General features: G+C 44.7%; 2 protein-coding genes across 3 annotated transcripts; both read left to right on the top strand.

Moving 5' to 3' along the window:
* The first annotated feature begins 1,848 nt into the window (after positions 1-1,848).
* On the top strand, positions 1,849-5,040 carry LOC130477916 (olfactory receptor 1361-like). Its single transcript, XM_056850000.1, has 2 exons — positions 1,849-2,765; positions 5,013-5,040. Exons 1-2 carry the CDS (start codon positions 1,849-1,851, stop codon positions 5,038-5,040), a joined length of 945 nt encoding a protein of 314 aa, XP_056705978.1.
* Positions 5,041-11,131: 6,091 nt separating this feature from the next.
* Positions 11,132-19,841, top strand: LOC130493493 (olfactory receptor 1361-like). 2 transcript variants are annotated; one of them, XM_056867246.1, is made up of 2 exons: positions 11,132-11,653; positions 17,474-18,409. In XM_056867246.1, exons 1-2 carry the CDS (start codon positions 11,132-11,134, stop codon positions 18,407-18,409), a joined length of 1,458 nt encoding a protein of 485 aa, XP_056723224.1. The 2 variants fall into 2 exon arrangements, with proteins under 2 accessions (XP_056723224.1, XP_056723225.1); XM_056867247.1 differs by lacking the exon at positions 11,132-11,653 and adding an exon at positions 19,824-19,841 and having other exon boundaries at positions 17,462-18,367.
* Positions 19,842-23,407: the final 3,566 nt, after the last annotated feature.

Genomic DNA, 23,407 nt, shown 5'->3' with positions numbered 1-23,407 from the left:
AAAGGAATATGGTCTCTGATGGCTTTCTCACTTGTATCTCTTCTCCATTTTCCAGACCTTTCCGTTATTCCTCTGTGGGATTCCGGCTTTCTGCTTGAACATTTATTTCCCGTCACAATCCGAAGTCATCTTCTATGCTGATCAGCTTCTCGAATTACCTACGCAAATCTCCCATTCTCCATATGGGAAATCAAAAAAGATTTGGGTCTTGCTGTGTCTCCCTTCCTTTTATCCTCCAGGAAGCGTCCTGGGCTCGTCTTGTGGAACTGGTGAGAGTCAACAAGGTGAGCCTAAACCTGTTTTCAAGGTGGTGGTCTGGTGCTGCAAAGGTAAAGCTGTACCAATCCCAAACGAACAGGATAATATCTACTTTAAGATCAGTGAATTGCGTGAGAGATGTGGCCACTTTTCTCTTTATAGTGTCAAGAAAAAAATCTTTATATCCCCCTTTTTTTAAAGTGTGCAATGGCAGAGGAATAGCCAATATCTGTTAAATCGAGGGAAAAGAAAAAATATCTACTTTCAATATCAGTGTATCTCAGTTTCATTAACTAGTATGCACCGTTGATTCTTGGCCAAGATCGCTCTTAGGTTTCATATACTCTGAATCAAACATAACTTTAAAATTAGGGGTATCAGATTTGTCTATTAAGTATGCCAGGGTCCCTTCTGAGGGGATGTCATTTTGTGTTAATTTGTCACTGACTAGCAGATTTTTAAGGGTTTTTTTTTAATCAGTGGTTTAATTTAATTTAATTATTTAATCAGCAGATTTAATACAATGATATGTGGTTTTAGTCAGGACTTCAGTTGGTCATCAGATCTCACCACAAGTATCATACAGAATGACCCACAGTTCACAATGGTTGTGTTTTCTTGAATCCATCAACGGGAGCAAATTCTCCTTGTTACCAAACAAAGTATCCTTCAACTCAGTCTTAAGTTGAGCTTTCGGTGATTTCCGTATCTCTTATCTCACTTCTGTATCTCTCCCTTTTGTATCTCTTCTCTCACGTTTATTTTATTTGCCAAAGAAATCTCCCCATTGGACCTATACAGATGAGCCCAGCAAGGAACAGCCTTTCTTCCAGTTGGGGAAGCAAATGCACTATTTTGTCCTGTTCATTATATTAGATTGGAGAGTGTACCCCCTACCTGTGATCAGCCATTTCGGTTTTGGACACCACAATTTAAGAAAGATGTAGACAAGCTGGAACGTGACCAGAGGAGGGCAACAAAGATGGTGAGGGGTCTGGCGACCAAGTCCTGTGAGGAAAGGTTGGAGGAGCTGGGTATGTTTAGCCTGAAGAGGAGAAGACCGAGAAGTGATATGATAACCATCTTCAAGTACTTGAAGGGCTGTCATACAGAGGATGGTGCTGAGCTATTTCCTGTTGCCCCAGAAGATCGGACCAGAACCAATGGATTGAAATTAAATCAAAAGAGTTTTCATCTAGACATTAGAAAGAATTTTCTAACAGTTAGAGGGGTTCCTCAGTGGAACAAACAGGCTTCCTTGGGAGGTGGTAAGCTCTCCTTCCCTGTAGGTTTTTAAGATGAGGTTAGATGGCCATCTGTCAGCAATGCTGATTCTATGACTCGAGGCAGATCATGAGATGGAGGGCATCTTGGCCATCTTCTGAGCATGGAGTAGGAGTCACTGTGTGTGTGTGTGTGTGTGTGTGTGTGTGTGGTAGTTGTGAATTCCCTGCATTGTGCAGGGGGTTGGACTAGATGACCCTGGAGTACCTTCCAACTCTATGATTCTATGAAGCTACATGAAATATAGGAATGAGATATGGACAAGAATGTGTTCTCATTTCTTTTATTCTCATTATCAGCTTGGCCATGGAAAAGGAACTGGGGAACCAAACCAACTTTGATGGATTCATCCTCCTGGGTCTCTCCACCTCGCCTGAGTTCCAGGGCCTTCTCTTCCCCCTCTTCCTCTCTATGTACCTAGTTAGTCTGCTGGGAAACCTCCTGATCATCCTGGTGATCTGCTCCAATGATGCCCTCTTCCATACTCCCATGTACTTTTTCCTCAGCCACCTGTCCGTGGCCGACATTGGATTCAGCTCCAACGCTGTGCCCAAGATGCTGCAGATCTTGGCGTCCAAGACGAACACCATATCCTATAGTGGGTGCTTGACCCAACTGTATTTCTTTGTCCTCTTTTGCACCACAGATAACTTCCTCCTGGCCTCTATGGCCTACGATCGCTATGTGGCCATCTGCCGCCCGCTACATTATAGTACAGTAATGAGCTACAAGCGCTGTCTGTTATTGGTTGCTGGATCTTGGCTCCTGTCTAACGCCCAGGGCTTGCTGTATGTATTCTCAATGTCTAGTTTTTCCTTCTGTGCTTCCCGGGAGATCCCCCATTTCTTCTGCGATGTCCACCCTTTAATCAAACTCTCGTGCTCAGACACCTCCTCTGTTGAAATGATGCTGATGTTTGAAGGCACGGCCACCATGCTTGGACCCCTCATGCTCATCCTCCTCTCCTACATCTTCATTGTACTTAAAGTGCTGAAGGTCCCATCAGCTTCTGGGAAGTACAAGGCCTTCTCCACTTGCAGTTCCCACCTCACCACGGTAGCCTTATTCTATGGCACTCTGATAGGAACCTACATCCGCCCATCGTCCACATATTCGGGCTCTAAATTGAGTGTGGCGTCCATTTTCTACACCGTTGTCACGCCTATGCTCAATCCCTTTATATATAGCCTGAGGAACAGTGAGATGCAGGGGGCCATGAGGAGGTTGCTGAGGATTTGGTTTCGGAAGGACAGAAGTGTGGGGGAGATGAGATCCTAGAACTGAAGCAGCCTAGAAGGCTAAGAACTGCCACTGATAGTAAGAGGCTGTGTTCTGAATTTCTCCACTTCTTTTAGTGTGCTCATATGCCACATACATACAATCATAGCACTTGCTGTGGCTTTATTCAGACCATGGAGCTAGAGGTCTATAAAATTATGCATGGTATGGAGAGAGTGGCAGGGAGAAGATTTTCTCCCCCTCTCATAATGCTGGAACGTGGGATCATCTGCTGAAGCTGGAGGGTGAGAGATTCAAACCAGATAAAAGGAAGTATTTCTTTACACAACACATAGTTAGATTGTGGAACTCCCTGTCCCAGGTTGTGGTGATGGCTGCCACCTTGGAAGCCTTTAAGAGGGGAGTGGACACGTTCATGGAGGAGAGGGCTATCCATGGCTACTAGTCAAAATGAATAATGGTCATGATGCATACCTATTCTCTCCAGGATCAGAGGAGCAGGCCTATGATATTAGGTGCTGTGGAACACAGGCAGGATAATGCTGCTGCAGTCGTCTTGTTTGTGGCCTTCCTAGAGGCACCTGGTTGGCCACTGTGTGAACAGACTGCTGGACTTGATGGACCTTGGTCTGATCCAGCATGGCCTTTCTCATGTTCCTATGTTCTTATGTTATGTTCACCCTTGTAACAACTGGGCATCTAACCATTTCTGAGGTTGTTCATTAAAGGCAGCCAGTGAAATGTCTGCAGGATGGGAGTAATATCCATGCTCCATCACATTTCAGGAAATCTGGGGACAGTAGCAGTAGTAGTAGTAGTAGAAGAAGAAGAACAGTTGGTTTTTATATGCTGACTTTCTCTACCACTTAAGGGAGAATCAAACTGGCTTCCCTTCCCCTCCCCACAACAGACACCCTGTGAGGTAGGTGGGGCTGAGAGAGCTCTAAGAGAGCTGTGACTGGCCCAAGGTCACCCAGTTGGCTTCATGTCTATGAGTGGGGAAACCAACCCAGTTTACCAGATTAGCGTCTGGTAAACTGTGTGTGTAGGAGTGGGGAATCATGTGTAGGAATGGGGGATCAAACCCGGTTCACCAGATTAGCGTCGGCCGCTCATGTGTGTATGTGTATGTGTATATTGAGATTATTGTATCCTTCAGCATAAAGCCTGCAAGGCAGATTAGCGTCTGGTAAACTGTGTGTGTAGGAGTGGGGAATCATGTGTAGGAGTAGGGGATCAAACCCGGTTCACCAGATTAGCGTCTGCCGCTCATGTGTAGGAGTGGGAAAACCAACCCAGTTCACCAGATTAGCATCTGCTGTTCATGTGGAGGAGTGGGGAATCAAACCCGGTTCGCCAGATTAGCATCTGCCGCTCATGTGTAGGAGTGGGGAAACCAACCCAGTTCACCAGATTAGCATCTGCTGTTCATGTGGAGGAGTGGGGAATCAAACCCGGTTCGCCAGATTAGAGTCCACCACTCTTAACAACTACACCACACTGGCCCTTAGAGAAGCAGCCTTAGGGAGCTGCAAGGGTAGCTGTTGCTTCCGACGGGCTGATCTCGCTGCAAGATAAGGATTGTCTGTATCAGGGTTTGTCTGCTTCAATAACCGTTTCCATTATTCTCTCCTCTCAAGAAAACTGACCACGACAAATGTTGGCAACATACTCTTTATTGCTTGTAGGGAAATGGGGAGCGTGAAACACCAGAATCCTTAGAGCCCCCAACTTCTCAGCTGCCCTGAGCCTGACTTTTGTCGGGAAAGGGCGAGATAGAAATCAAATCAATAAAAAAAAAAGACAAGTACGTGATACAAAATTTATATCTGCACAACGAAAGAGAGAAGCAGTTGACTTCAACTGGGAATATTCCAGTTCCAGGACAAAAAGAGCTCCTGCATACAGATGAGTGTTTGGGTGTAACTTGGTTATAACGTTTGGTGTATCTTCAAGGCAGCTATTCTAAATCTGTGAGTATCTTGTTCAGTACTCGAAGGTCTAGGGGAAAACTTAGGTAGGAAATCTGTAAGCTTGAAAGTGTTTCGTCTATGACCTTTGTCCAAGAAGACACAAAAGAGTCAAGCTCAGTCCATTTTAAAAGGTCGGGAAGAAAATCCTGATCTAATAGGAAAAAATCTGAGTTTCACCACAGCTTTCCATGCTAGCAAGGAGATGGAACCAAGGCCAACTTCTAAATATAAATTGGAGTTTGAAAGATGGCATGTCAGAATTTTGATTGAAAAGATTCAATTTTAGAGGAAAGTGTAGGAAACCAGATTGGTGCACGTGAGAGCAAAAAAAAAAAGATCTAATTTTTGCCTTATCGCCTAGAGCAAAAGGAATAAATTCCAGAGCAAAAGGAATAAATTCTAGAGCAAAAGGAATAAATTCCCCTCCTGAATATGATAACCTTCTGCAGCTCTGGTCAGCAATCTTTTTTTTTTTAATTTTTTAATTTATTTTATAATAGGGGGGTACAAAAAGGAAAAAAGGGAAGGAAAAACCGTTTGATATATAAAAACAATATAACAATTTCATTTAGAAAATAAACTAAATCAATCAAATACAATATCACATTACTAGGTAGTACAAATCAAATATAGTATAATATATCTTGGAAAAAAAGTAATTGTAAAAATATGGAAATCATTCAGATTATCTAAGTGTTACACGTTAAAAATGTAACATATAAAAACTCGGAATTTGCTTATCAATTAATTGAAACATATTAAATAAAGCATTGCCAGTTATTCATATTCGCACTGGTCAGCAATCTTATGCAGTTTTTTGGAGATAGCCCAGTGTATATTTCTCAGTGCTGGGATGTGGAAGTCCATCCACTCTCTTCCTCCAGGCAAATCACTATATTTCATCTTCAGTCACGTTCCTCTTCTTCTCGTCTGCTTTTCTCCATCTCACCTTCAGCCATTCAAATCGGGATCCCAGCTGCCCGTTTATGGTGGGCAATTGCATGCCGATCGCTTCTGCTGCCCGCCGACTCTCAGCTGGAACGAGTAGGGTTGTCGCTGTCAACTTCCAGGTGGCACCTGGAGATCTCCTGCTATTACAATTGCTCTCCAGATGACCAAGATCAGTTTCCCTGGAGAAAATGACTGCTTTGGAAGGTGGACTCAGTGGCAGTATACCCTGCTGAGGCCCCTTCCCCAAACCCTGTCCTCCACAGGCTCCACACGAAAAATCTCCAGGAATTTTCCAACCCAGAGCTGGCAACCATATAGGGTTGCCAAATCCCTCTTAGCCATCTGTGGGAGGTTTTTGGGGTGGCGCCTGAGGAGGGCGGGGTTTGGGGAGGGGAGCGACTTCAATGCCATAGAGTTCAATTGCCAATGTGGCCATTTTCTGATCTCTATTGGCTGGAGATCAGTTGTAATATCAGAAGATCTCCAGCTAGTACCTGGAGGCTGGCAACCCTACAACCTAGGAATGAGTGACATGCTTTTAAAAACAAGGTTTTAGAAGAAGAAGAGTTGGTTTTTATATGCCGACTTTCTCTACCACTTAAGACAGAATCAAACTGGCTTACAATCGCCTTCCCTCCTCCTCCCCACAACAGACATCCTGTGAGGTGGGTGAGGCTGAGAGAGCGTGACTTGCCCAAGGTCACAAAGCTGGCTTCGTGTGTAGGAGTGGGAAAACCAATCCAGTTCACCAGATTAGCCTCCGCTGCTCATGTGGAGGAGTGGGGAATCAAACTTGGTTCTCCAGATCAGACTCCACTGCTCCAAACCACCACTCTTAACCACTACACCACACTACTCACTCAAACTATGTCGTATGAAGATTTTCAAGTGAGGCAATCTACTGCATTAGCTAATGACCATCCCTATGTTTACTGTAGATATAGACACAACATAGATTCAAGAAAATTTATTGCTTAAATGTGAACAATTTTGGCAGCAATATCCTATAATGCTATAATATGTTTTAACACGATTATTAAAGGGTGCTTTGTCTTCAGTGTTATAAAGTTTAATTTAATATCCAGTAGGCTTGTAGTCCTTCCAATTGTGTGAAATAATACACTTTCTTTTGTTTACTACAGAATTTGTTTCCTGACTTCAACCTTTATTACCCCTGTTCTTAAAGGGTAAAAATTAAGTTGCATGTGAAAAAGTAGCAAAGGGTGCAGCAGTTTGCTGCTCGCTCACAACAAGATGCTTTGGGTAAATTTAGGGTGGGCAACAGGCCTGACAAAAAATGCCCTACAGAACAATCCTAAACAGAGTTACACCATTCTAAGCCCATTTATTTCAATAGGATTAGGTGATTCTATTTGAGATGGCCCTGTTAATGTGCAGAAATCTGCAACCAAAGCTTTTCAAGGGTTGAAAGCATATAACATCCCATTAATCTGTTAAAACAGTAGGGTTTTTTTTTTAATCCAGGCAATTTGCAATCCCAGATTTATTTTCAATTCTGACTGTAGAAAACTAAGATACTTATGCTGTGGAATTCCGTGAATATGCAAAATAGTATAGTTACATATGCTACCAGTGCTACTCTAAACACTGAGGTCATTCATACACAGGTGCATTCAAAGATGCTTCCTAGGGTGAGCACCATTCCCCCCCCCCCCTGGTATTTTTCGGGTTCGGGTTTAATAAACCCAGAAATTTTCAAAAAAAATCTGGAAAAAAATCTGATATTGGCGTTTCAAGTTTTTTCAAAAAAATTGAGATTTATTAAACCCCAACCCAAAAAATACGCGGCAAATTCCATATGGACTTTGGAGGCGGCAGTGCAGAACTGAGCGCGGGGCTCGGAGCAAGCTCCGTATTCAATTCTGTGTCACCGCCTCCTCTGAAGTCTTGGATGTGGACTTTGGAGGCAACGGCGGACCCAGCCAGCAGGTGAGGGGGGGCATTAAAAATGGCTGTGGGGGCAAAGTGGGCCCGAATAATGCCGAATAAATTTGGCATTATTCAGGATCCACTTTTCGGCTCCCTTTAATTGCAGCTATTTTTTAATATTAAAAACCCTTGAAAATACTGATAAGGTATTTTGTTTTTTTGGGGGGGGGGTTGGCTTTAGCCAATGCACACCCCTAGTGCTTACTGCCAAGATAGTGCCCTTAAGATTGCACTGTAAGTTATAAAATGATGCATTTTACACTGTTAAAGCAATATAGCAAGGGCACTTTCACACATGCTGAATAATGCACTTTCAATCCACTTTCAATGCAGTTTAACAATCGTTTGCAAGTGGATTTTGCCCTTTCACAGAGTAAAATCCAGCTTCAAGGTGCATTGAAAGTGGATTGAAAGGGCATTATCCAGCATGTGTGAAAGTGCCCATAAAAAGTTTAGGTTTGGTAGGAATTGCATATATTTCTGTTTTCCCCAACATTCCCATTTTTTTCTGGAAGCCCTTGTGGCTTCAAATTTTTCAGAAATTTTACAACTCTAATCCTTGGCTGAGGCAATTGAAGGAAGTGGTTCTACACTGCAGAAATCACAGGAGAAGAGCAACAATTCAGACTTAACAATCTCCCTGCGGAACATCTAATGGTGCCCAACCACTAACATGGGGGAATAAGCAGTGTCCCATAGAAATATAAAACATTTCCACAACAAAGAAGAACCATTGCCATGTAGGCATGTGTTCCCACCATTCTGCACCCCATTTGGCAACCATGAGAAGAAAGGATCTCTAATCTGGTGACTGCAAGAGAATATCATGCTCCATCATGCATCAGCGTTCACTCCGAAGTATTCTTCACAAATTGGACATCCTTTATAGGCCTTATACCAGTACTGTAGAAACTGGATCATCAGGAGTGCGACATCCAGTACCTTTGGATCAGCTTTTGGGCTGGTATCTTCTAGCTGAAGAGGTTGGTGATTCTCTTGCATTCTGTACAGGTGAAGGATTTCATACAGTTTTATCTTTAACTCAGTTTTATAACTTTACTCTTTTTTTCAGATTGGTCTGCCTGCACCTCTACCCTTGCATCTCAGACTTTTATTCCTTTACTAGAGAAAAGAATTAATTCAGCCATTAATCCTTAATCGGGGAGGGGCTGTGGCTCAGTGACAGAGCCCCTGCTTGGCATGCAGAAAGTCCCAGGTTCAATCCCTGGCATCTCTCGTTGAAAGGATCAGAGAGTAGGCGACGTGAAAGACCTCTGCCTGAAACCCTGGAGAACCCCTGCCAGTCTGACAAGACAATACTGACCTTGATGGACCCATGGTCTGATTCAGAATATGGCAGCTTCATGTGTGTTCATTTGGACACTAGCTTTTAACATACTACTTAAAATAATATCCTGGGAAGAGAGATAGTTGAGAACTACCACAAAGCAATTTTGCGGAGGTCAAATGGTACAGACATATATGAATGGAGATAGAGCTGAAGCAAATTTGCTTCTAAAAATTCTTCTCTGTGAATGTTGAAGTCAAATATCCAATGGAAATTATTAGGAATCACCACCAGATAAAGATGGGGAAGGAATAATTTAAGTAGGCAACAACAAAACTTCTCAGAAGCTTATAGTTTAAAAAGTGTTACAGGCTCAGTTAATGGTCTCTAGATAGGATTGCCAACCTCCGGGTGGCACCTGGAGAACTCATAAGAACATAAGAACTCCTGTTGTTACAGTTGATCTCCAGGTGAGGATCTGGAGATGGAGTCTGGGGAGGGCAGAGTTTGGGGAGGGGAGGAACTCCAGCAGGGTATAATGCCATAGAGTCCACCTTCCCAAGCAGCCATTTTCTCCAGGGGAACTGACCTCTGGAAATCAGTTGTAATTCTGGAAGATCTCCAGGCCTAGAGGAAGGCAACTCAAGGTTGGGTATACATATTGGTTAATGTATAGCAGGCTGCACAGTTAGGAAAGCATGGAATCAACGCATGGTTAAATCCTCTTCTATGCAGTATATTGCAACAGATAGAAGGGATTGTTTTTATGGAAGATTATTCACATTCACATGCATTCCATAGCAGTAGAAGAAACAGAAGTCTACTCTAAATAATATTGTTCCCGAACTATTCCAGCTGCGTGTGGAAGAATGAGAACACGGGTGTGGTCTTGGTTTGCATGAACAGGAGAGATCTGCAGAAACTGCTTGCCTCTTGCAAGACCATGAGGAGAGAGAACAAAGGCACAGAAAGAGAAGGGGCAGTCTAAGAGTAACTTCTAGCATAGACACAGACAGCCATGACACGTAAACACAGTCTAGCTCTAGAGAAAAGGGAAATATAGCAACACCCCCAGTGTCCAGGCATGCTGTGGGCCCCTTTACTCCAACACTTACTGCAGTACAGATAGGAGGGGGTACTTGATTGATCTATTCCAAGCAGATGCTTGCCGTCCATCTCCCTCTTCTAAAATACTACAGCTTGAGGGCATCCTCAAGCATGGTGTAGTGGTTAAGAGCTGTGGTTTGGAGCGGTGGACTCTGATCAGGAGAACAGGGTTGGGTTTGATTCCCCCACTCTTCCACGTGAGCGACAGAGGCTAATCTGGTGAACTGGATTGGTTTCTCCACTCCTACACACGAAGCCAGCTGGGTGACCTTGGGCTAGTCACAGTTCTCTTAAGAGCTCTCTAAGCCCCACCTACCTCACAGGGTGTCTGTTGTGGGGAGGGGAAGGGAACGTGATTGTAAGCCGGTTTGATTCTCCCTTAAGTAGTAGAGGAAGTCGGCATATCAAAACCAACTCTTCTTCTTCCAGTGAAAATGATAGGCTGTAGATTCAGGACAGGTAAAAGGAAATACTTCTTTACACAATGATGGATTACAATGTGGAATTCATTGACAGTGGATGTAGTGATGGCCTCAGGCATACATGGCTTTAAGAGGGGGTTAGACAGATTCATGGAGGACAGGTCCATCAGTGGCTACTAGCCATAGTGACTAAAGGGAACCTCTACGTTCAGAGGCAGTCATCCTCTGAATCCCAGTGCCAGGAGGCAACATCAGGGGAAGGCCTCGGCCTCTATGCCCTGTTGCTGGACCTCCAGAGGAACTGGCTGGCCGCTGTGTGAGACAGGACGCTGGACTAGATTAGGGTTGCCAACCTCCAGGTACAAGCGGAAGATCTCCAGCTATCACAACTGATCTCCAGCTGATAGAGATCAGTTCACCTGCTTTGGCCATTGGACTGTATGGTATTGAAGTCCCTCCCCTCCCTAAATCCCACCTTCCTCAGGCTCCACTCCAAAAATCTCCTGTTATTTCCCAACCCGGAGCTGGCAACCCTATGACTAGATGGACCACCGGTCTGATCCAACCCAGCTCTTCCTATGTTCTTATGTTCCATTCTTTCTCTCTTCCCTGACACTATACATGTCTGCATCGTTTCTCCCCCACTTTGCAGGTGAACCATGAGGAACGAAAACCAAACAGAGCTTTCTGAGTTTATTCTTCTGGATCTCTCAACGCAGCCGGAGTATCGGCGTTTCCTCGCCTCCCTCTTCTTTGCCATGTACGTGCTCATTCTCGTGGGGAACCTGCTGATCGTCCTGCTGATCTGCTTCGATGCTCACCTCCGCCAGACCCCGATGTATTTTTTCCTTAGCCACCTCTCTGCGGCCGACGTGGGATTTGCCTCTGTGACCATCCCAAAGTTGCTGCAGAACCTTCTGTTCCAGGTCAAGACCATCTCTTACGGGGCGTGCTTGGTGCAAATGTATTCCTACATGGCCTTTGGCAACACAGACAGCTTCCTCCTGGCTTCGATGGCCTACGATCGCTACCTGGTGATTTGCCACCCTCTCTACTATGCCACCCTGATGAGCCACAAGCGATGTCTGTGGCTCGTGACGGCTTGCTGGCTCCTGGCATCTCTCCATTCATTGCTGTACACACTGATGATGTCTCGTCTTTCCTTCTGCTCCTCTCGGGAGGTCCCCCAGTTCTTCTGTGAGATCTACCCCCTGCTGGGACTTTCATGCTCAGACACGAGTCTTATAGAGACTACAGCTCTAGTGGAAGGCTTCCTGGATGTGCTAGGCCCATTCTTCCTCATCGTAATTTCCTACGCTCGCATCTTCTATACCGTTCTAAACGTTCCGTCCAAACATGGCAAGCGCAAGGCCTTCTCCACGTGTGGCTCTCACCTGAGCGTAGTAGTCCTGTTCTATGGCAACCTCTGCTGGGTCTACTTGCAGCCTTCTTCCAGGAACTCAGACAAGAGCATTGTTCCTTCCCTCATGTACACAGCGGTGACTCCGATGCTGAACCCATTCATCTACACCCTAAGGAACAATGAGATGAAGGCTGCCTTGAAGAGGCTGGTTGGCAGGATTAGAACCTTTCAAGGGTGACCCAAGAGACAAGGAAGGTCATTCCTTCACGTTCCAGGAAATCTGGGTATTGTTGTAGTAGTAGTAGTAGCAGCAGCAGCAGATTGAGCCCCGCGGCGCAGAGTGGTAAGCTGCAGTACTGCAGTCCAAGCTCTGCTCATGACCTGAGTTCGATCCCGACGGAAGTTGGTTTTAGGTAGCCGGCTCAAGGTTGACTCAGCCTTCCATCCTTCCGAGGTCGTTGAAATGAGTACCCAGCTTGCTGGGGGTAAAGGGAAGATGACTGGGGAAGGCACTGGCAAACCACCCTGTAAACAAAGTCTGCCTAGGAAACATCGGGATGTGATGTCACCCCATGGGTTAGTAATGACCCGGTGCTTGCACAGGGGACTACCTTTACCTTTAGTAGCAGTAGTAGCAGCAGCAGCAGCAGCAGCAGCAGCAGCAGCAGTAGTAGTAGAAGAAGAGTTGGTTTTTATATGCTGGCTTTCTCTACCACTTAAAGAAGAATCAAACCAGCTTACAATCACCTTTCCTTCCCCTCCCCACAACAGACACCCTGTGAGGTAAGTGGGGCTGAGAGCTCTAAGAGAGCCGTGACTAGCCCAAAGTCACCCAGCTGACTTTCTGTGTAGGAGTGGGGAAAACCAACCCAGGTCACCAGATTAGCCTCCGCCGCTCATGTGGAGGAGCGGGGAATCAAACCCGGTTTTCCAGGTCAGAGTCCACCGCTCCAAACCACCGCTGTTAACCACTACACCACACTGGCTCTGTGACAAGTGGGGATTCTCTAGTCCAGTGGTTCCCAACCTTTTTTTGACCAGGGACCACTAGGACTTTTTTGTTCGGTGCAGGGACCCCTAGGTTCAAAATAAAAATTCCGAGAATTTGAAAATAAACTTTAATCATAACTGTTAATTAAACATTAAACTTAGAATAATATTTGAATGTATATTTTTACAATAGAGAACTTTTAATTGGAAAATATTATTTTATTATGGGTTTATAACTTTGTTTCGTGGACCTTAATTTAGTTCTCGCGGAACCCTGGGGGTCCACAGACCCCCGTTTGGGAACCAGTGCTCTAATCTAACAGAATTCTCTGCACCCTCAGCTAACTACAACTCCAAGGATTCCTTGGGGAAACCTGTGACAGTTAAACTGTTGTAAAATTCCCCTCAGTTTGTAGGGTAGATATGCTCCCAAGCATTAAAGGAGAGTTTTTTTTTTAATCAGATTCTGCTGCCTGATTAGTCTGGATGAAAGGACACAAGGGAAAGAGAGTAAATGGAGCTCTTTGGGCAGGAGAAATGGGTACATTTTACCGGAGCCCCGGAGTCGAGCAGCATCTGGCCCAAGCTATGAATTCACGTAACGATCCATGTTATGTTGTTTCAGAAATAAAAGAGATGTTTTCCCCCCATGATTCCTGATATTGAAGTGCCCCAAATAAAGGCATTTTACCTGTGGCACAATTAACTGCCCCTGTGTACATAAACAGGTGCAGGAATTCTCTTTTTTGACGTGACACCCATGTAGATAAATGCGTGTCAAGGATCACCCCCCTTCCTCCTGTTTTCTCTCTCTTCAAACTGAGTTTGCATAAAGCACACACATACACAAACATTCCTAAATGTTGCAACATCGCAAACACAGCGGCTTTCTCTGCTTCGCTAGCTTGTTATCTTGGTAAGCGGGAACTTCATGTTCAGCTAAAGAACTGGCTTAATGCGGAATTGTTTGTTAAGGATGACAGCATGAGAAAATTAGGATTGGTATCGTATTAAAATCCATTGTTAGAAGTGTATATAAGTGATCAATTCTGAACTGCAAGTGTGATTCTTTCTTTTGCTTTTGGGCTGGAGAGATTTGATCCCAGCTTTGTACTGTTTAAATTGCTACCATTAAACGGTATAGCTGTAAAACTAACTCCTGATCTCCTGTGCATTATCCTTTGATCAGACATACCTGGGATAATGGTTTTTTTAGGCACAACAATATTCTAGTGTGTGATTGGATTAGTGTTGGTAAATTCGGTGTGGAAAATTCCTGGAGATTTGGGGTCTGTGGCTGGGGTGGGTGGAGTTTGGGGTAAGGCTGGAACTAGGGTTTCCAGCTCCAGGTTGGGAAATACCTGGAGATTTTGGGGGCGGAGCCTGAGGAGGGCGGGGTTTGGAGAGGGGAGGGACTTCAACACCATAGAGTCCAATGGCCAAAGCGGCCCTGTTCTCCAGGGGAACAGATCTCTATCACCTGGAGATCAGTTGTAACAGCGGGAGATCTCCAGCAACCACCTGGAGGTTGGCAACCCTAGATGGAACTCAGCAGGAATGTGATGACATAGAGTCCAAACCCCTGAAGCTGCCATTTCCTCCAGGGGAACTGACCTCTGTCATCAGGAGTTGAGTTGTTGAGATGAGTTGTTCCATCTGGAGGTTGCCAACCGAAGATGAGATTGTATGTGTGTGTGTGGGAGATATGGTACGAATTTGTACCAGGCCCAACAAAATGATATTTGGGATCTAGAAGCACTCCCTTCCATTCCATGATTATTTCTCACATACAGCAGGGGCTTTGGCATGCTTGCCCAGAGCAGTCAGGGGAGAGTTGCCAGGTCTCTCTTCGCCACCGACGGGAGGTGGATCCTGAGGAGGGTGGGGTTTGGGGGAGGGGAGGGTCTTCAATGCCATAGAGTCCAATTGCCAAAGCGGCCATTTTCTCCAAGGGAACTGATCTCTATAGGCTGGAGATCAGCTGTAATAGCCGGTGATCTCCAGCTAGTACCTGGAGGTTGGCAACCCTAAATCAGGGTGAGCCACCAAGACAGAGAGGGAGGGAGGGAAGTCTCAGCGTTCCTCCCCAGAGCAGTCTGGGCAAGCCACTGTGGGGGAGCCTCAGCGCACCCTCCTGGACGACTCTGGGCAAGCTGCTGAGAGAAGGGCTGGGGGAATCCTGCAGAGAAAGGAGATTGGGATGAGGGGAGGAAGCAAGGAGGGGAATGGGATGGCTCTTTCCTCAAGTTTCTTGCAGGTCCCCACTTGTTAGGTATATTTTCTTGAAGCCTACCATTGGAGATATTTTTCTCCAACCAACTTCATAGTTGCCTGGCATTTCTTGACCCGAACCAACCCCAGTTCTCCATTCAGAAGCATTTAGGAGACATATTTATGCAGGCAGGATTCTGCTGTGTTACCCTTGTGTCACTCCATCACTTAGGCAGAGGGAGAGCAGGAAGGGTTGCATCAGTGTTTGTCTCTCATGACCCTTTCTTGCATGCCCAGGGAAATGCAATCGCCACGTTCGGATCAGGAAGCAATTCTCCCCCAGGCCAGATTAGCCAGGGATCCTGGAGGGTTTTTTGTTTGTTTGTTTGTTTGGCATCTTCTGGGCATGGAGTAAGGGTCACTGGGGGTGTGGAAGGGGAGATAGTTGTGAATTTTCTGCATTGTGCAGAGGGTTGAACTAGATGACCCTGGAGGTCCCTTCCAACTCTATGATTCTATTCTATGCTATGCTATTCTATTCTATTCTATTCTATTCTATTCTATTCTATTCTATTCTATTCTATTCTATTCTATTCTATTCATAAGGTTTTCATGACATCATTCACTTCTCTATAGGGCAGATTGTTTCAACCTAACTCGCTGCCTGAACTGACCCTAGAAGCTAAAATGACTAAATTGAGTCTATCGTATTTTGGTCACATGACGAGAAGGCAAGAGTCACTAGAAAAGACATGCTAGGAAAAGTCATGCTAGGAAAAGTTGAGGGCAGCAGGAAAAGAGGAAGACCCAACAAGAGATGGACGGACTCAATAAAGGAAGCCATGGCCCTCAATTTGCAAGACCTGAGCAAGGCTGTCAAAGAGAGGACATTCTGGAGGACATTGATTCATAGGGTCGCCATGAGTCGGAAGCGACTTGACGGCACTTCACACAACACACACACAACTTGCTGCGAGCAAGAAGTTGAGTCTTGATGGCACATGTCTCGTGAGACATGTGAATCCTCGGAGTTTGGAGCTTCAGCTAACAAGCTCCCCCTGGAAAGGCCTCCTCTGCCCTTCCCCCTGGAGTTTGGGCCCAGCCCACTGAAATATGCACTGTTCCGTTACAACTCCGATTCTGAAGTGCATCATTGCTGCAGCCCAGCAACTATTAAAAAGCTTCTTTACCCTTTAGAGATTCCACAGTCAAAAACGACCAATGTCGCCACCAAGCCATGAGAGAGTCCCTGCTGGTACGGGTCCACAGAACAGTCCTAGAGAAATGCTCCGTCGTCCTTAAATGGATCATCATTTCCATTTGGGATTACAATATGCAATGAGCCTTCATATGGAGGAAGCTTCTGCTTGAACACACTGGCCGGCAAACAGGGGCTCCAGGTAACCCCCGGAGCCCGCACTTCTGGTTGAAACTAAGCAGGACAAAGAAAATGATAATCATGCCACAGATATGACCCACCTAAGCTCAAGGAGCTCCGTGGCGCAGAGTGTTAAGCTGCAGTACTGCAGTCAAAAACTCTGCTCACGACCTGAGTTCGATCCCAACAGAAGTTGGTTTCAGGTAGCCGGCTCAAGATTGATTCAGCCTTCCATCCTTCCGAGGTCAGTAAAATGAGTACCCAGCTTGCTGGGGGTAAAGGGAAGATGTCTGGGGAAGGCACTGGCAAACCACCCTGCAAACAAAGTCTGCCTGGGAAACGTTGGGATGTGACGTCACCCCATGGGTCAGGAATGATCCGGTGCTTGCACAGGGGACCCTTACCTTTTAAGCTCAGGGTACGAACCGCTTTTGGGGCTTGATTTACCAGTTGAAAACCAGTGGTGTAGGACATACGATGTATCTGTCAGATGCAGGGTGTTTGTGTGAATGAATATTTGAGGTAATTGATGCGCTGGAAGAAGATGAACAAATTAAAGCTCAGATATTAACGGTGGGCGGTCTGCACATTCAAGAAATGGGTGTTCTGGATAGCATATTTCTGCTTAAGGATACCGTATACAGTATAGGAGAAGGAAAGTGGCATGGTATAGCCCAGTCTCATCTGATCTTGGAAGCTAAGCAGGGTCAGTACTTGGAAGGGAGACCACCAAAGAAGGCTCTGCAGAGGAAGGCAATGGCAAACCACCTCTGTTTCTCATTTGCCTTGAAAGCCCCTTGCTGGGGTCGCCATATGTTGGCTGCGACTTGACAGCACTTTACATACATTTTTACAGACATATTCTTGGATCCGATTCATCACCGGAATGCCCAGCTGGCAACAACAAGCAGCCTGTCATCTTAAAACTATATAAATGATAATGATCTAAAATACTGTTCAAGCCTAGGTCTCCCAGAACCTAGTCCAACACTCTAACCACTACACCACCACTTCTTCATCTCTGTCTCTTCTTTTCACAGCTGTAAAATGGCCAATGAGAACCAAACGGGCGTCTCTGAATTTGTCCTTTTGGGTCTCTCCACCCAACCTCAACACCAGAATCTCCTCTTCCTGCTTTTCCTCTCCTTGTACCTGTTGACTCTACTAGGAAACCTTCTGATTGTCCTGCTGATCTGTTTGGACAAACACCTCCTTCATACCCCAATGTACTACTTTCTCAGTCACCTCTCGTTGGCTGATTTAGGTTTTGTTTCCAGCACCGTTCCCAAGATATTGGTGAACCTGATGTCTCCAACCAAGACCATCTCTTATAATGGGTGCTTGACCCAGATGTATTTCTTCTTGACCTTTGGCAACACAGATAGCTTCCTCCTGGCTTGCATGGCTTATGACCGCTACGTGGCCATTTGTCGTCCATTGCACTATACCATGGTGATGAGTCACAAGCGCTGCCTCGTACTGGTATGTGGATCGTGGATCCTTTCTGCTCTTCACTCTTTGCTCTACACTCTCCTGACAGCCCACCTTTCTTTCTGCTCCTCTCGGGAGATCCCCTATTTTTTCTGTGATGTTTACCCTCTCCTGGAACTGTCCTGCTCCAACACGAGTCTCATCAAAACGCTGGCACAGACCGAGGGTGTGGTGGACATTCTCGGGCCCTTTGTCCTTGTTATCATCTCCTACGTACGCATCTTCTGTGCCATCATGAAAGTACCATCCGCTGCTGGGAAGCGCAAGGCCTTCTCGACTTGTGGCTCTCATCTGACCGTCATAATTCTGTTCTACGGGACCATCAGCTGTCTCTATTTCCAGCCTACCTCTGCTTACTCAGCCCAGAAAGGCACCGTTCCTTCTCTCTTGTACGCAGTGGTGATCCCTATGCTGAATCCATTCATTTACACCTTGAGGAACCATGACATAAAGGCAGCTATTGTGAGACTTTGGGACAAGAGAAGAAGTTTTCAGAGTCAATGACAAACGAGAAAAGGGAGAGTGAAGTTTTCATGGATTGTATATGCCTTCTTGAATCTACTGACCAGGGACTCAGTGCATAGATGCCAGGAAAATGTGGAATGTAGCTTGTAAGTTCAAATCAAATCTTTATTTCGATACAAAATCAGCTCTGCATAAAAAATTAAAAAGTTAAAATAATAAAATATGTTGATGATTCTGGGAAAGATGGTTTGTGGAGGGGGACGAAAATCATCTATGGGGTGAGATCTTCTGTCAGCCATTTACGAATCCCACAAGACCGAAGATAAAATTTGGCTACTTGGGTGGTTATCTTGATATGCCTGTATTATTATTTAGTAGCCAATGATAATAACACAGTAAGAGCTTGAAAGATTAAACGATCTGTGTATTGTGGCCAAAATAAAGCAGCCGGGTGCAATTGCCCCAAAATGCGGGACCATCCACCCCGAGAACAAAGGATTGCAACAATGTTTATAACTTTTAAAATATTGTCGAAGGCTTTCACGGTCAGAGTTCATTGGTTTATAACTTTTGATCAGGGGTGTTACAAATACGTAATATAGTGCATAGATACACAAAGATCCAATAATGGATACATTTGGATTAGCATATCCTATTAGAGAACCATAGGCGTTACATCTAGATAACAACTTGAGCCTCGGGCAGAATCGAAACTACATTCTTGAGTGATGCCCCTGGTAGCCTCAATCACCTTTATGGGGGCTATCTGTACCAGGCAAGACTAGAATCTTCTGTTCTGGCAGCTCATAATGATGATTAGTGATTACACACTAGGGCATCTATTCCAAGGATTAATACTTCACCCCTTATACCTGGGGCTGCATGTCGATTACATATATGTGCTCTCACATGGTATTGTGCTAGATGCTAACCCTTCTACCCTGGGCTTGGCATCCTTATAAGTGCAAGTATGCGGACTGAGCATAAAAGCATCCATTCCCAATAATAATGAAGATTATAGGCATTACAATCTCCCGAGAGGAGTCTGCTAAGAGAAGGGAAACTTTCACCCTATTGGCCTAACTCCTCTGATTCTTACTGATAACTATTGCTGAACTTGGCAAAGTGCAATAGAGAAGATGCTTCAAAAACATGGCCTTTCTCCACAAGCCATATTACCCCTGGGATACCAAAAAGCAAAGGAAATGATCAAACAAAGACTCTGGGATCACGTCCTTCAATCATATAGGGCTTCAATCAAATAGGGCTCAGATTCATAAATACTCACCATACATTAAACCTTTTCATTCTGCAGACTATCTTGGATCCCTGGAAGTATGTAAATACTGAAGGGCCTTTACTGTTGCACGTTTCATTGTCCTACCTTCAGCCTTCCTAGAAGGCAGGTATCACCATACTCCTTTTTACCAATGATTATGTCCATGCGAAACAGAGAAAGCTTGTAAGTTAAAACTAGGGAAGGCCACTAATGGTAGGAAAAACTGTTTCAGAGGCTGGATCTGGCTCACAAGTTGCCGGCTGCCTGTCCCTGCTCTAGTAATAAGGAGAGTGGCAAATGCTTGTCTCGTATGTACTTTCTTCAGCCCGTGTACACCGTGTGATGAACAAGAGTTAATATTTGAGAGAAGCTCAGAGAAAGGGAGTGGGTGGAGCTAAGGAACTCTCTGTTTTGAAGAAAGGAATTGGATTCAGATTTTGGAAACCTGCGTGATCAGTAGCTGTGTTTGACTCTGGGAACCTGAGGGTTCAGATTTGCCTACGCTGGTGTAAAACAGGCAGAGATTGGGAGGAAAAGAACCCTTTCTCAGGTCACCAGAAGGGAATATGCTCTGGGAAGGAGATATTCTAAACACAGGGTGTTGTTTAGGGATTACTGCCACAAAAAGTGGGGCATATCTATAGTGAGAACTGGAAGAGAGATTTGAGGAGAACTCTCCATACTTATGTGTTTCTCTGGGGAAGAGAGATTGTATGATCTCTAACTTCCCTGATAGCTAGGCAGCAGCGTCTGAATAGAAACATCCATAAGAAGTTTGGGGAACTGAACGTAATTTGTGAATTCAAGTTTAAGAATTGTAATTCGGTACCAACTAAGCTGTCTAAGATCTATGCCTTCTCTGAAGTGAAACTCATCAAATAGCTCTAGTTCTATGCTTTCCCTAACCCATCGTTTCTCCTCCAAATCCATCCCTTTTACACTGTTTAATAAATCTCTGTTTCTTGTTTGTTAACTTAAAAAAGCCTCTGGTGTCTCATTTCTTCTGAGGTAAAATAACTAAAGGGGGACTAAGGAGAAAAATTAAAACTCCAAATAAACATTCTGGCAAACAAGGAAGCTCTCTTTCCCTCAGTACCCACGTAAGAGGGATCGTGATACCTGGACTCGTGCAGACTTTGAATGTTGGATCCCAGTTTTATTTCAGTGGTCTTCTGTGGCACCCCAATGCATCGGCAGGTTGCATGAACTGTGCATTGTGTGAAAGCAGAACTTCATTCAATAGATGCTCATAAATGTGTACCCTTTGGCAATTTACAGAGCAGTCGTATGTAAATAGGAGTAACTTTGCATTGGATTGCACTGCTAATCTTGTATGAAAGCAGATCTTTGGACCTAGCCATGCATTTTTAACACCCTCTCACCCAATATCTGAGCCTGATGCCTAGGACTTTTGTGTTGGGAAATAAGGGTCTGGATTTTTCAGTTATGGGGTGACTGGAGGGTCTAGTATCTTCAGGTAGTGTGAAAGCTAATAGTCAGGGCTGGTGGTGAATTTATAATCCTTTTAAGACACAAAATTTGAATTTTGAAACTATGTTGATGAGTTTTTGGTAGTCAACATTTCATTTCTCATGTTGCTTTCCTAATGTCCACAAATCCCAGCAAAAAATTTTTTTTTTTAAAAAAGGAATCTCTACAAACAAACCTATGTAGTGAAGAAATTACTATTTATCAGTGACTAGCTTAATACCCATCACTGAAGAAAGTTAAGTAGTTCTTTTCAGATATTACAGTTCATGGATACCAGGAAGTTGGCAACTGTAGGTAGATCCTCCAAAGAAATGGGAACATAGACACAAGGTAAACAAGAATGCAGAAAAGCATGAAAACAGTACTATGACTGCATCAAGGTTTTTGTGCGTGTGTTTCAGTGGTGCTTGTATCGGTTTGACATCACACAAACAAAAATCATACTACAATTACATGTACCATCACGTTTATTCATTTATTTGTGTATTTATTTATTTATAGCTCACTTTTCTTGCTGAGACTCAAGGTTATGAAATACAGAAAAAGAAAAAAAATAATTATACAGTATGGGACATCTGATGAACAATGCAGAAGAAGAAGAAGAAGAAGAAGAAGAAGAAGAAGAAGAAGAAGAAGAAGAAGAAGAAGAAGAAGAAGAAGAAGAAGAAGAAGAGTTGATTTTAATATGCTGGCTTTCTCTACCACTTAAGGAAGAATCAAACCGGCTTACTATCACCTTACCTTCCCCTCTCCACAACCGACACCCTGTGAGGTAGGTGGGGCTGAGAGAGCTCAAAGAGAACTGTGACTGGCCCAAGGTCACCCAGCTGGCTTCATGTCTAGGAGTGGGGAAACAAATCCAGTTCGCCAGATTAGCCTCCCCTGCTCGTGTGGAGGAGTGGGGAAACCAACCTGGTTCTCCAGATTAGAGTCCACTGCTCATGTGGAGGAGTGAGGAATCAAACCAGGTTCATGAGATTAGAGTCCACCGGTCTTAACCACTACACACCACATTGGCTCTCAATAGGACAAGGAACACGAAACTGAATGACAGTGCACACAACTACATAATCATACAGTATGGAACAGCGAATAATCAATGCAATTGGACTAGGTATACAAAAAAATTAAATGACAATGTCACAACTAACTGCCCAGGCTGGCATAGTGTCAACAATGCAGAATCTGGGGGCGAAAACGCATGGTCACTTGATCCTCCTTTAATCCCAGTTTCAGCCAGGATTCAGCCAGGATCGAATGCATGCGTTTCACCTAATGTGGGTTCGATCCCGACTAAAACAGGGATTAAAGGAGGATAAAGGGACCATGTGTTTTCGCCCTGGGTTTACAAAGGCGCTACAGGACACACTCCCCACCCCCACTAGAGGGCGCCCTTCTAAAGCTTGAGTTTGTAGTTAGAGAACAATGAAGAAGACAAACAACTTCCCAGCAGGTGTTCTGGCTGTCTGTGCTATAGCCTCGGGGATTTCCAGTGCTGATGCTTAAAAGGCAACCCACCTTACTGCTTACACCCTGGCTTTGTTACAGGGTTGCCAACCTCCAGGTGGTGAGCAACCAAAATAAACACCACTGTACTGTTACCAAAGGTTAGGAAATAAGCACAGAGTATGGCTGAATAAACTTACAATCACTATATGAAGCAAAGTGTATTAAAGTGCATGAGGTGACGATAAATAAATAAATAAATACATATATACAATTTCACTGAACAGTCCAATGGGTGTACATTTTATATGTAGGAAATGGGGCTGAGGAAGAAATGAAACGATCGTCCCCCTGCAACAACAAATATACATGAAGACATCGTTCCAGCTTCTACTTATGAACTTTGATACTTGTACCTTTTGTACACTTTGCTTCATATAGTGATTGTAAGTTTATTCAGCCATACTTTGTGCTAACCTCCAGGTGGTGGCTGGAGATCTCCTGCTATTACAACTGATCTTCAGCTGATAGGGATCAGTTCACCTGGAGAAAATGGCCCCTTTGGCAATTGGCCTCTATGGCATTGAAGTCCCTCCCCTCCCCAAACCCTGCCCTCCTCAGGCTCCGCCCCAGAAATCTCCAGGTATTTCCCAACCTGGACCTGCCCAGCCCTACTTTGTTAGCATTCCCTTTGTGCTCGGTACATTTATTCAATTTTTCGAAGAGCAAATGGGTGAGGTTAGAAGGATCGTCTGGATAGAGGTAAGCACGGGTTGGATTGAAAGGCGAGCTATTTCTGGTGCTTCCATCAGGACCATTCA

The sequence above is a fragment of the Euleptes europaea genome, chromosome 1, assembly GCF_029931775.1.
Source record: "Euleptes europaea isolate rEulEur1 chromosome 1, rEulEur1.hap1, whole genome shotgun sequence".
Taxonomy (NCBI): domain Eukaryota; kingdom Metazoa; phylum Chordata; class Lepidosauria; order Squamata; family Sphaerodactylidae; genus Euleptes; species Euleptes europaea.
This window is presented reverse-complemented; position numbering and strand designations above follow the sequence as displayed.

Excerpts from the sequence above, each read along its gene's own strand:
- LOC130477916 (XM_056850000.1), top strand. The coding sequence starts at position 1,849 with ATGGAAAAGGAACTGGGGAACCAAACCAACTTTGATGGATTCATCCTC. Across the intron at positions 2,766-5,012 it reads ATGCAGGGGGCCATGAGGAG|AATTTTGATTGAAAAGATTC; the intron begins GTTGCTGAGGAT and ends ATGGCATGTCAG.
- LOC130493493 (XM_056867246.1), top strand. The coding sequence starts at position 11,132 with ATGAGGAACGAAAACCAAACAGAGCTTTCTGAGTTTATTCTTCTGGAT. Across the intron at positions 11,654-17,473 it reads CCTTCTGCTCCTCTCGGGAG|AACCAAACGGGCGTCTCTGA; the intron begins GTCCCCCAGTTC and ends ATGGCCAATGAG.